At 40.3% G+C, this 13,783-nt stretch overlaps 1 protein-coding gene across 1 annotated transcript in view; it reads left to right on the top strand.

The window, feature by feature from the left end:
- DNAH11 (dynein axonemal heavy chain 11) overlaps positions 1 to 13,783 on the top strand; it is a 261,889-nt gene that overhangs the window by 201,539 nt on the left and 46,567 nt on the right. The window contains 3 exon segments of the mRNA XM_067562084.1: positions 2,366 to 2,570; positions 3,965 to 4,129; positions 13,337 to 13,477. Coding sequence (XP_067418185.1) covers positions 2,366 to 2,570; positions 3,965 to 4,129; positions 13,337 to 13,477 — 511 coding nt within the window.

The raw sequence follows: 13,783 nt of genomic DNA, 5'->3' as shown, positions 1-13,783 counted from the left end.
CAACAGAAACCCATCGCGGTACCCTCAGTTGGTCTGTCCTTTTCAGCAGCCCTCCCTGAGCTCAGTCTCTAACCAGTCCAAGAGGGCCCATAACTTTTGCTTGGTCTGGCTAGGCTCTGGGTTCAATCCTTGCTTGGCTCCACAGCCAGCCAGGAGCTACTTCTTCACTCCCTCAGTCTTCAGCAGCCTTCCCTGGGCTCAGTTCTTCTTGCACTGAGCTGTCTGGAGTCCTGCTGCTCTTTCAGCCAGCCAGGAACCAAGTCTTTTTTCTCCTAGCTCCAGGGAGCAATTGAGAGCTGCCTGTCCTCTGGTCTCTTTTATATGGCCCTTCTGGCCTCTGATTGGCAGTTCCAGCAGCCTCTTGGATTGGCCACTTCCTCTGCAGCCACTAGGCCGCTTGGAGAACTTTTCCTCTGCTCTGTTCTGGGACAGGCTACGGCAGGGCTATGAGGCCTCCAGCAGGGGGCCTCCAGACCTAGTCCACCCCGTGAGAGGATGGGAGAAGACAAGACTATAACTAAAGAAATTACCAAACATAATCCTTTATAGTAATTCCTGTAGCACCTACTCTTGCACTACCTCTTCAGTCAGAATTCCATTCGTAGCACTCACACACATTATATTCTTTCATATTTGAGAATTAACTTCTAGGTAGACATAGTTCATGGAAACAATTAAATGATTCTGTTGTATGTTTTCCCGCCTCTCTGGTTAACATCATTGTTGCTCATATTCTTTGAACCATGAGAGAGCAATAACAAAATATTTATTTTTCCCAGATCTGCAATTAACAAAAAACTTCGCATAGCTGCAGTGATAAAACCCACTGAATCATTATGTAGTTTTTGTCTTTCATAGATGGTAACCATACAAATTGATAATTTATTACTTCTGTGAATTGAGAACCCATAAAATAATACTTCTATACAAGAGTCCAAAGCTCATTTAACAGCCAGACTTCCTTTCTTTTCTATAAGGTGGTATTGTTCCCTTGGTAGAGTCTCCCCACTGACAAAGTAAACTGATATGTCCTCCTCTGTCAGACACCTGATTCCAACACCCTGATGCCTGTGTATATTTGTGTTGTGCTGAAGTCAGAATTAGCCTCTTAATTGTGCTCATCTGTGTTCAGTTCTGATGTTTTGTTCCCCATACCAGTATAGAATTCCACATGAGGAGCTTAACATGTGTAGCAAGAATACGGTATCAGAGTTGAAATCTGCCTTGCTCAGCTGAGAGGTGAATTTCATCCTCAGGTGTTAAATCTCACCCCAAAAATGATAAACTGGATGCTGGATCCTTTTTAAATAGGATTTGGTTAATTTCATTATAAAATTCAGTCCATTTATATTTAGGTGTCTAAATAAGAATTTGGAAGCCTAACTTCAGGCTGCCAGGTTTCAAAAGTTTGGCTAGAGTTAATATGCTTTTTGCAGGCCAACTAGGTTCACCATCTGCCACTATTCAGAGGTCTTTCATCCCTTTAATTCTCTACCTTTGGAAGCTCAAAGACTGATTGAACCAGATGTTGAGGTGTGCAGGATACCATCTCCCTGTTGTTCAATCTCACTTGTGTCTTTCCACTTCATGGTGATGTGGAAAACGTAAGAGACTAAAGACTACAAAATATTAACTTTTGTTTTTCAAAATTATGCCATAAATGAAGAAGGTAGCATGTACTTAGCCCTATCTCCATACCCCATCTTGATGAGGCCAGAGCCAGCAAGCAATGCCTTACTTAAGGAATCTTAAATGGAATAAAAGGTAAGTTTAGAATCACTCACTTGATGCAGCATGTGACCTAGTAATTAATTTGTTTTGAACAAAACATTTGGTCAGCCACCTTTAAAAATGCTCTTTTCTTCCTCAGTCGACAGCCCTTTGTCTCTTCTTGTCATTTATCATGAACATGTATTTCTATTTAGTTCTTTGTGTTAGCCTTTACAGCTGGAATATTTAAAAGATGTTAAAGAAAACAATTGTAAGAACACACACAGTTCATATAAGAATTATTTAAAAGCTTGTCCAAGTTCATGATATGGAACAAGGTCACAAGTTTATCTCTGAGCTGTGGACTCTTCTATAGTGCAATCTGTTTCATTGCCAGTAAGTCACAAGTGTATGCAATATGAGTAAGTGAATCTATGGAAATGAAAAGGATGCAATGATGGCTGAGAGTCCAAACTTCATTTGATCCAGGTGAATTTTATCATCCTCTTTTTGTGTCTCAAACTGCAAGTATTGAGTGTTTGGTTTGTATCTGTTTTCTGTGGCATTAAACTCATATAGTACTGCTCTTAGGTAATGTAAGATATTTGTGAATTGCTATATTCAGTACTCCATTTTGCATTTTAACTATTGTCAGGTATATCAAGATTGAAGACAAAGAATGTGAGTTCAACAAGAATTTCCGTCTCATCCTTCACACTAAGTTGGCTAACCCTCACTATAAGCCGGAATTACAGGCTCAGACCACCCTCATTAATTTCACTGTCACAAGGGATGGGCTGCAGGACCAGTTTTTGGCTGAGGTTGTTAGTGTTGAAAGACCTGACTTAGAAAAACTTAAGGTAAGACCACCTTTTGCTGTTTCTCAGGGTTTAAGGCCAGCATTAATGTACCCAATTGAACCTACTGAGCAGTTATTGTCAATAACTTGTACATCAAATTGATACCGGGAGGTGTGTGAAGCACTTCTCAACTCTGCAAGTCTTGGGGTTTGGCCCTAACATAAAATATTGCTAAAATTTATAGATATCATGATCTTATTCCTATTTTTCTTTCTGCTCTTCCATTTCCACCATGTTTGTGACCTGTGAAATGGATTAATTCCACGCAGTATATTTTGTGAGTCAGTGGTCTTGAGTCAATAAGCACGAACTAAATTTCATGCCAACCTGTAAGAGGCTATGACTGCATCAGTAGGCTCTAGGGCATTGGGTTAATTGTACTAAGAATCTATTCTTGCTATTTGTGCAATGCAGAAATATATTTATTGCAGTAATAACTAAAGTAATTTATGAACAGAGATATTTTTGTAAATGGTTGAAAAGGGATCTTGATTAGATTTGTTAGATGTTTACTGGATGTTAAATGAAAGATTAAAATGTATAGGTCAAAAATTAATAATAACAATACTTCATATTGCTATAGCACCTTTCTTCCAAAGGTCTTGAAACAATTTGCAAACTCAAATGAATCAAGCCTCACAACACCAGTAGGAAGTTGAGATTCTTTTACCTTTTTATAGAAGGGTAAACTGTGGTACAGATGTTAAATTACTTGTCAAGGAGCAGAGCTGGAAACTGGGTCTGAAAGCTTCAGCCAGATTCTGCCTTGTATCTAAGCTCTGCTTGGTGCAGGGTTGTGAGGGCAGCTGTCAGGGATGCAGTTATGCCTCCCTAATCATCTGAATTATTTTCTGCCAGCCTCAGGTTCCAGTGTCATGCCCGCAGTAAGGGACCATGTGGTGAATGGGTGCTCCCTTAAAGGACCATAAACAAATGAATGATCAATGTGGCAGAGCAAACCTTTGCCATGCTTTCTCTCCTCTAGCCTACATGCTGGAGTGAGGGGGGAGTGGCTGGTGCAAGAACTGGCTCCATCAGCTTCACCCCAGTGCAGGAATTCTCCTCTGCCGTGGGAATTCTCCACTTGCCAGTTATGACCAGATCCTGCTCATTTTGTACAACTTTGAGCAGAATAAAGGGAGTAGAACAGAACCAAGAATCAGGCCTGGTGTCTTGGTACCATGTTCTCATGTTTGACCAGGCTTTCCTCCTGTCTGGTTACTATAATTATAACATACTTTTTAATTAGAATAGAAGATCCCATTTCTTTTTCAGAAATAAAACTGAAATAGAGTGAGGTGACAAAATGGAAAATAAAGACCATAGATTCTGCAGGACAACTTGTCATTTTTTGCTGCTGCTGTTTAGTCTAAATTTTTCATTCTCTTTCTTAGTCTGTCCTGACCAAGCAGCAGAATGATTTCAAGATTGAACTGAAGCACTTGGAGGATGATCTTTTGCTTCGTCTGTCAGCTGCTGAGGGTAGTTTCTTGGGTAATACGGAGCTGATAGAGAAACTTGAATCAACAAAGTCTACTGCGGCAGAAATAGAGCACAAGGCAGTAACAATTTCTGTTGTTTTATTACTTATATAATAAAATGTAAAATTCAAATTATTTAATTACTATAAAATTCAAATTATTAATTACATATTTTAAAATGAGGGTTTTTAAGACTTATCCACAGATAGATAATTGTGTTGTTTTAATGCTGCAGTTATGCTTAATTGTTTAGTAAACGCTTTATACACAATTCTTGTATTTGTGGCGTGTGATTGGTCACATAAGTCACATGGCATAATTTTCGCTCTCTGGTTGGATGCCTGAAACTTCATAAACAGGACGGTGTACTGAGATCAACTGACCCTAATTAGGGGGTGGGGCTTCCATAATTAGGGGTTTTATACACTGTTGAGGCAGCCACTCAATTAGGCAGCAGGCTTAGCTGCAGCAGCACAGGAGCCAGCAAACAGAGCTGAAAACAGGAGTTTGAATGGGAGGTTGGGGAGGGAGCGTATGGTATTCTAGTATTGTTGGGGGGGTTGTTCGGAGTTGTTTTGGTGGCTTGTTTTTGTCTCTCTCACTGACAGGAAGTACAGGGAAAAGGCTATGACAGATACAGAGGTGGTAGTGGTAGTCACTCAAGCAGTGGAAGAGACAATGAAGATGACTGGATGTGGAAGCTGCAGGATGTACATGATCCTGGAGGGAGTACCTCAAAAGAGCTTCGTTTGTATGAAGTGCCGCCTCAGAGCAGATGGAAGAGAAGATTTGAGGGTTGGAGATGCAGATCGAAACTCTGACTGAGTTTAGAAGGGGGTTCCAGCAGATGATGGAGCAAAGGAATGAGGAGATGAAGGGGAAAACCCAGATCTGCAGATGGAAGCAGGACCGACGAACTCTAATGGGAGAATGCTGGGGGAGGAAAGTGGCCAGTGGAAGCATGTGACTGCGAGAACCCGGCAGAGGAAAAGACAGGCTAGTGAAGGAGAAATAGGGATCAGAAACAGATTTGCGAAGTTGGAAAATGAAGAAGGGGCACAGCAGGTGGTTACTGAAGGTGGGAGGGCAAGGAAGAAGAGAAGAGCAGCTAGTCCTATACAAAGAGTAGATGAGTCAATGGAGATACCACCAAATAAGAGCCCCAGGAGGATATAGGAACGGTTGCTGAGGATTGCAATGGAGAATAGTAGACGAGATGACTTGCAGCCAGAAAGAATGGGATAAGCTGAAGAATCGCACTGTCACCAGGAAAAGGCAGGTCTATGTGCCTGGAGATTCCCTCCTGAGAAGGACAGACAAGCCTGTAACCAGAGCTGATCCAGAGAACAGAAGGGTGTGCTGTCTGCAGGGTGCTAAGATATGGGATGTGGACCTGAGGCTGAAGAGGATCCTAACAGGAGCGGGAAAGAATCCACTGATTGTCCTTCATGTGGGTACAAATGCTTTAGCTAGATTCTCACTGGAACATATCAAAGGAGACTATGCCAGGCTGGAGAAGACTCTTAAGGAAATCGAGGCTCAGGTGATCTTCAGTGGGATTGTGCCTGTCCCTAGAGGAGGACAACAAAGGTGTGACAAGATTCTGATGATCAACGGATGGCTCAGGCAGTGGCGCTATAAGAAGGGCTTTGGGGGATGTATGATCACTGGGAGGCTTTCATGGACAGAGGATTCTTCCCTTGGGATGGACTTCACCTGAATAGGGAGGGAAATGCACTTCTAGGATGGAGGCTGGCACAACTGATTAAGAGAGATTTAAATTAAGGGTTGGAGGAGATGGTTGGGAGATGCCCAAGTAATCTCCACACCTGATTTTATCATTAAGAAGGAGGAATCCTAATGAAGTAAGAAAGGACACTGCAGTAGGGAGCAGAATGGACATTAAGAGGAAGGGTAGTGTAGATACCAGTCTAATAGGTGATATTGGCAGTAGAATGACTGCCAAATCAGGTAAGGAACATGAGCGAAGCCAAACAGCAAAAAATTAATATGTTTGTATAACACACTGCTGGGAGCCTGGGTAACAAAATGGAGGAACTAGAGCTACTGGTAGAGGAAGTGAAACCAGATATTATAGGAATAACAGAAACATGGTGGAATATTAATCATGACTGGTGTACAAGTATTGAAGGGTATGTGCTGTTTAGGAAAGACATAAAGGCAAAGGTGGTGGAGTAGCATTGTATATCAATGATAAGTTAGACTGTAAAGAAATTAGAAGTGATGGAATTGATAAGACAGAGTTTGTCTGGGTAAAAAATCACATTGGGGAAGAAAACTACTAGAGTTTCCCCTGGGATAGTGCTTGGGGTGTGCTACAGACCACCGGGATCTGATTTGGACATGGATAGAGACCTCTTTAAGGCTTTTAATGAAGTAAATACTACTGGGAACTGTGAGATTATGGGAGACTTTAACTTCCCAGATATAGACTGGAGGACAAGTGCTAGTAGTAATAATAGGGCCCAGATTTTCCTGGATGTGATAGCCGACAGATTCCTTCATCAAATAGTTACTGAACCAACAAGAGGGGATGCCATTTTAGATTTGGTATTGGTGAGTAGTGAGGACCTCATAGGAGAACTGGTTGTAAGTGACAACCTTGGTTTGAGTGACCATGAACTAACTCGGTTCAAACTAAATGGAAGGATAAACAAAAATAGATCTGTGACTAGGGACTTTGACTTCAAAAGGGCTAACTTTAAAAACTTAAGGGAATTATTTGGGAAGTGGACTGGACTGAAGAACTCATAGATCTAAAAGTGGAGGAGGTTTGGAATTACTTCAAGTCAAAGTTGCAGGAACTATCTGAAATCTGCATCCCAAGGGAAGGAGAAAAAATTCATAGGTAAGAGTTGTAGACCAAGCTGGATGAGTAAGCATCTCAGACAGGTGATTAAGAGAAAGCAGAAAGCCTACAAAGAGTGAAAGATGAGAGGGATCAGCAAGGAAAGCTACTTCTAGGAGGTCAGAACATGTAGAGATAAAGTGAGAAAGGCCAAAAGCCAAGTAGAGTTGGACCTTTCAAAGTGAATTAAAACCAATAGTAAAAGATTCTATAGCCATATAAACAGGAAGAAAACCAAGAAAGAAAAAGTGGGACTGCTAAGCACTGAGGATGGGGTGGAGGTTAAGGATAATCTAGGCATGACTGAATATCTAAACAAATACTTTGCCTCCGTTTTTAATTAGGCTAATGATGATCTTGGGAATAGTGATAGAGTGGCTAATGGGAATGAGGATATGGAGGTAGAAATTACTACATCCGAGCTAGAAGTCAAACCCAAACAGATTAATGGGGTGGGGCGCAGATAATCTCCATCCAAGAATATTAAAGGAACTAGCACATTAAATTGCAAGCCCATTAGCAAGGATTTTTAATGAATCTGTAAACTCAGGAGCTGTACCATATGGCTGGAGAATTGCTAACATAGTTCCTATTTTTAAGAAAGGGGAAAAAATGATCTGAGTAAGTACAGGCCTGTTAGTTTGACCTCAGTAGCATGCAAGGTTTGGGAAAAGATTTTGAAAGAGAAAGTAATTAAAGACATCGAGGTTAACGGTAATTGGGATAAAATACAACATGGATTTACAAAAGGTAGATCGTGCTAGACTAACCTGATCTCCTTTTTTGAGAAGATAACAGATTTTTTAGACAAAGGGAATGCACTGAATCTAATTTACCTAGAATTCAGTAAGGCATTTGATATGGGGAATTATTAGTTAAATTGGAAAAGATGGGGATTAGTATGAAAATTGAAAGGTGGATAAAGAACTGGTTAAAGGGGAGACAATAACGGGTCATACTGAAAGGTGAACTATCAGGTTGGAGAGAGGTTACTAGTGGAGTTCCTCAGGGATCAGTCTTGGGACCAATCTTATTTAACCTTTTTATGACTGACCTTGGCACAAAAAGTGGGAATGTGTTAATAAAGTTTGCGTATGGCACAAAGTTAAGAGGTATTGCTAATACAGAGAAGGATCAGGATATCATACAGGAAGATCTGGATGACCTTGTAAACTGGAGTAATAGAAATAGGATGAAATTTACCAGTGCAAAGTGCAAGGTCATGCATTTAGGACTAATAACAAGAATTTCTGCTATAAACTGGGGACACATCAGTTGGAAGTGACATAGGAGGAGAAGGACCTGGGCGTATTGGTTGATCACAGGAAGACTATGAGCCACCATGTGATATGGCCATGAAAAAAAGCTAATGCAGTCCTTGGATGCATCAGACCAGGTATTTCCAGTAGAAATGGGAAGATGTTAGTACCGTTATACAATGTGCTGGTGAGACCTCATCTGGAATACTGTGTGCAGTTCTGGTCCCCCATGTTTAAGAAAGATGAATTCAAACTGGAACAGGTACAGAGAAGGGCTACTAGGATGATCCGAGGAATGGAAAACCTGCCTTACGAGAGGAGACTCAAAGAGCTTGGCTTGTTAAGCCTAATCAAAAGAAGGTTGAGGGGAGATATGATTGCTGTCTATAAATACATCAGAGGGATAAATACCAGGGAGGGAGAGGAATTATTTAAGTTCAGCACCAATGTGGACACAAGAACTAATGGATATAAACTGGCAATCAGGAAGTTTAGACTTGAAATTAGATGCAGGTTTCTAACCATCAGAGGAGTGAAGTTCTGGAATAGCCTTCCTAGGGAAGCAGTGGGCGCAAAAAACCTAGCTGGCTTCAAAACTGAGCTTGATACATTTATGGAGGGGATGGTATGATGGGACAGCCTAGTTTGGCAATTGACTGATCTTTGACTACTGGTGGTAGATATATCAGTGACTTGTGAAGGGATGTTAGATGAAGTGGGTTCTGAGGTATTATACAGAATTCTTTCTTGGGTGTCTGGCTGGTGAGTTTTGCCTACATGCTCATGGTTTAACTGATCGCCATATTTGGGGTTGGGAAGGAATTTTCTCCCAGGGCAGATTGACAAAGGCTCTTGGGAGTTTTCACCTTCCTCTGTAGCATGGGGCATGGCTCACTTGCTGGAGGATTCTCTGTAACTTAAAGTCTTTAAACCATGATTTGAGGACTTTAATAACTCAGTCATAGGTTAAAAGTTTATTACAGGAGTGGGTGGGTGAGGTTCTGTGGCCTGCATTGTGCAGGAGGTCAGACTAGATGATCATATTGGTACCTTCTGATCTTAGTCTATGAGGATGAGCACTAGTGGCATGAATAGTGATTAAACATATATTTGTGTGTTAATATCCTTTGTCACAAGTGAATGTGGGTACTCTCAAAAAGAACTGCCAGTCCCTAACATTTATGTGAATGGAAGATCTGTATGTATGAAAGCTCATGGAAAAGTAAATGCAAAGGAATGTGACTGTGGTTGAATCCAAAATCAGTTCAAAATCTCAGAAACCTGCTTTCACATAATTTTTTCACTATTTGCCTCCTCTGAGACTAATTAACAGAGTAGCTAGAGGTGATGATGATGATGATGATGGGCCTTCACAACTTTCCCTGGGAATGAGTTCCACAGGTTGTGCATTGTGTAAAGAAGTACTTCCTTTTGTTTAAAACAAATTTGCTATTTATTAATTTCATTGGGTGACCTTTGGTTCTTAGACTTACAGACTTTAAAGACAGAAGGGACCATCATGATCATCCAGTCTGAGCTGCCCATTGCAGGCCACAGAATCTCACTTACCCACTCCTGTAATAGACCCCTAACTCTGGCTGAGTTACTGAAGTCCTTAAATCATAGGTTAAAGACTTCAAGTTACAGAGAATTCACCATTTACACTAGTTTAAACCTGCAAGTGACTCATGCCCCATGCTGCAAAGGAAGGTGTAAAACCCCCAGGGTCTCTGCCAGTCTGACTTAGGGGAAAATTCCTTCCCGACCCAAAATATGGTGATCAGTGACCCTGAGCATGTGGGCAAGACCCACCAGGCAGATACCTGGGAAAGAATTCTCTGTAGTAACTCCGAGCCCTTCCCATCTAATGTATCATCTCCAGTTATTGGGGGGTTTTGCTACTGGCAGTCATGGAGGGGTCACATGCCATTGCAGGCAGTCCCATCATACCATCCCGTCCATAAACTTATCAAGCTCAGTCTTGTGCAATGTGAAGGAGTAAGTAATACTTCCTTCTTCACTTTCTCCACACCATTCATGATTTTATAGACCTCTATAATATCCCCTCTTAGTCATCTCTTTCCACGCCGAAAAATCCCAGCCTTTTTAGGCTATGGAAGCTGTTCCATACCTTTAATAATTTTTGTTGCCCTTCTCTGTACCTTTTCCAATTCCAACATGATTTCTGAGATCAGTTGACTAGAACTGCACACAGTATTCAAAGTGTGGGCGTACTATGGATTTATATAGTGGCATTATGATATTTTCTGTTTTATTATCTATTTCTTTCCTAATGGTTCCTAACATTCTTTTAGCTTTTTTGACTGCCATTGCATATTGAGCAGATGTGTTCAGAGGACTATCCACAATAAGTGGATCTCTTTTTTGAGTGGTAACAGGTAATTTAGATCCCATCATTTTGCATGCATAGTTGGGATTATGTACACTAATGTGCATTACTTTGTACTCATCAACACTGAATTACGTCTGCCATTTTGTTGCCCAGTCACCTAGGTTTGTGAGATCCCTTTGCAACTTTTCATAGTCTGCATTGGATTTATCTATCCTGAGTAATTTTGTATCAACTGCAAATTTTGCAATCTCACTGTTTACCCCTTTTTCCAATCATTTATGAATATGTTGAACAACATCTGTCCCAGTACAGATTCCTGGGGACACCACTATTTACCTCTCTCCATTCTGAAAACTGACAATTTATTATTACCCTTTGTTTCCTGTCTTTTAACCAGTTACTGATCCATGAGAGAACCTTCCCTCTTATCCCATGACAGCTTACTTTTCTTAAGAGACTTTAGTTAGGGATCTTGTCAAAGGCTTTCTGAAAGTCCAAGTACATTTTATCCACTGGATCTTCCACATGTTTGTCTGACCCTCCTACAAAGAATTCTAATATATTTGTGATGCATGATTTCCCTTTACAAAAGCCATGTTGACTGTGTCCCAACAAATTGTGTTCATCTATGTGTGATAATTCTGTTTTTTACTATAGTTTCAACCAATATGCCTGGTACTGAAGTTAGGCTTACCAACCTGTAATTGCCAGGATAGCCTCTGCAGCCTTTTTTAAAAATTGGGTTCACATTAGCTGTCCTCCAGTCATCTGGTATAGAAGCTGATTTAAATGATAGTTTATATACCACAGTTGGTAGTTCTGTAATTTCAGATTTGAGTTCCTTCAGAACTCTTGGGTGAATACTATCTGGTCTGGGTGATTTATTACTGTTTAGTTTATCAATTTATTCCAAAACCTCCTATAATGACACCTCAGTGTGGGACAGTTCCTCAGATATGTCACCTAAAAAGAATGGCTGAGGTGTGGGAATCTCCCTCACATACTCAGCAGTGAAGACTGATGCAAATAATTAATTTAGCTTCTCCGCAATGGCCATATCTTCGTTGAGTGCTCCTTTAGCACCTCAACTATCCAGTGGTCCCACTGATTGTTGGCAGGCTTCCTGCCTCTGATGTACTTACAGTTTTTTCTTGCTGTTAGTTTTTGAGTCATTTGCTAATTGTTCTTCAAATTCTTTTTTGACCTGCCTATTTACACCTTTACACTTCACTTGCAGAGTTTATGCTCCATTCTGTTTTCCTCAGGATTTTATTTCCAGTGTTAAAAGGATGCTTTTACTTTACTGTTTAGCCATGGTGGCATTTTTGGTCCTCTTCCTATGTTTTTTAATTTGGGGTGTACATTAATTTGAGCCTCTATTATGGCTTTTTTTAAAAGTTTCCATGCAGCTTGCAGGCATTTCACTCTTGTGACTGTACTTTTTAATTTCTATGTAACTAGCTTCCTCATTTTTGTGTAGTTCCTCTTCCTCAATGCTACTGTGGTGGGCTTCTTTGGTGTTCCCCCTGCAACAAGGATGTAATTATATTATGGTTGCTATTACCAGGCAGTTCAGATATATTCACCTCTAGGACCAGATCCTTTGCTGCACTTAGGAGTAAACAAGAATTGTATCTCCCTTTGTGAGTTCCAGGACTAGCTCCAAGAAACAGTCACTTATGGTGTCAAGAAATTTTATCTCTGTTTCCCTGAGATGACAGGTGTACCCAGTCAGTATGGGGATTGTTGAAATCCCCCATTATTATTGAATTTTCTATTTTATAGCCTCTCTAATCTCCCAAAGCATTACAAAATCACCATCAGTGTCCTGGTCAGGTGATCGGTAGTATATTCCTATTGCAATATTCTTATTTTTCAAGCATGGAATGTCTATCCTTGGAGATTCTATGGTACAGTTTGATTAATTTAAGATTTTTACTCTGTTTGACGCTATGCTTTCTTTCACATTGAGTGCCACTCCCCCACCAGCAAGACCTACTCAGTCATTCCTATATGTTTTCTACCCTGGTGTTACTATGTCCTATTGATTATCATAATTCCACCAAGTTTCTGTGATCAATATCCTCATTTAATACAAGGCACTCCAGTTCACCCATCTTAGTATTTAGACTTCTAGCTTGATGATGATGGGCTTGATAAAAAGTTCCTTACTAAAATAAGGTAAGTTTATGTTGTTGTCACGCAACCATCTTTTCTGCAATAAGAAAACAAATATAAAACACACACTACTGACATCATAACTTCTCTTAAACCTATGCTTTTAAAAATATAGTAATGTATAGTAAAGAAGATCAAATCAACTTTGATTTTTAGCCAGCAAGCCTGGAGCACAGTTTTCAGTTTAATTCTACCTGCCTCAAATAATTTTTATTGTTTCAGATATTCAAGCTTTCCAGACTGTATCCATGTTGCATTTGTCACTTGCAATGTTAAGAATGTCAATTACATATGTGTCACTTAGGCTATGTCTACATTTAAAATGCTATAGCAGCATAGCTGTGGCACTTCAGTGTAAATACTTACTATAGCAATGGGAGAGGTAATCCACCTCCCCAACAGGTGATAGCTGGATCGACGGAAGAACTCTTCTGTCGACCTAGCACTGTCTATACTAGGGGTTAGGTCAGTTTAACTACATCTCTTTGTGGTGTGGATTTTTCACACCCCTGAGAGATGTAGCTATGCCAATGTAACTTTTCAGTATAGATCAGCCCTTAATTATTCAGATCAGTGTGATAGTTATGATAGATTTAAAAATAAACTAGGTAACTGTCATCCTACAGGTAGCTGAAGCACAAGAAAATGAAGTTAAAATTAACGAGGCCCGAAAGCACTACAGACCAGTGGCTCTGAGAGCAGCTCTTCTTTACTTTGTTATTAATGATCTGGGCAAAATCAACCCCATCTATCAGTTCTCACTGAAGGTAAAGCTTTATTTCTAGTGATACAAAAGAATAAGCATGGGGGTTTGATTCCAGCAATTAGCGATCTATTGTATTTGTATCAGATGTTAATATTTGCTGTGTAAAGGGGGGTGTGTGAGAGGAAGTAGAGAGAGGGTAGTGCATTTTCCCATCCATTCCTCACAATATGGAACTTCCCCCATAATATCTCTCTTGTCAGATGTTTACATTCTGATTATGTGAGTACTGTTTATCTTACTTTTGTTAAATCTTCCTGGAAGGCCAAGTGAACAGAGAGATTTGAAACATTCACTAAACAATATGTTA

The sequence above is a fragment of the Emydura macquarii genome, unplaced genomic scaffold (assembly GCF_026122565.2).
Source record: "Emydura macquarii macquarii isolate MOO-44397 ecotype Brisbane River unplaced genomic scaffold, CSIRO-AGI_Emac_v2 contig_2422, whole genome shotgun sequence".
NCBI classification, from domain to species: domain Eukaryota; kingdom Metazoa; phylum Chordata; order Testudines; family Chelidae; genus Emydura; species Emydura macquarii.
The sequence above is the reverse complement of the archived record's forward strand: the minus strand, read 5'-3'. Positions and strand labels throughout refer to the sequence as shown.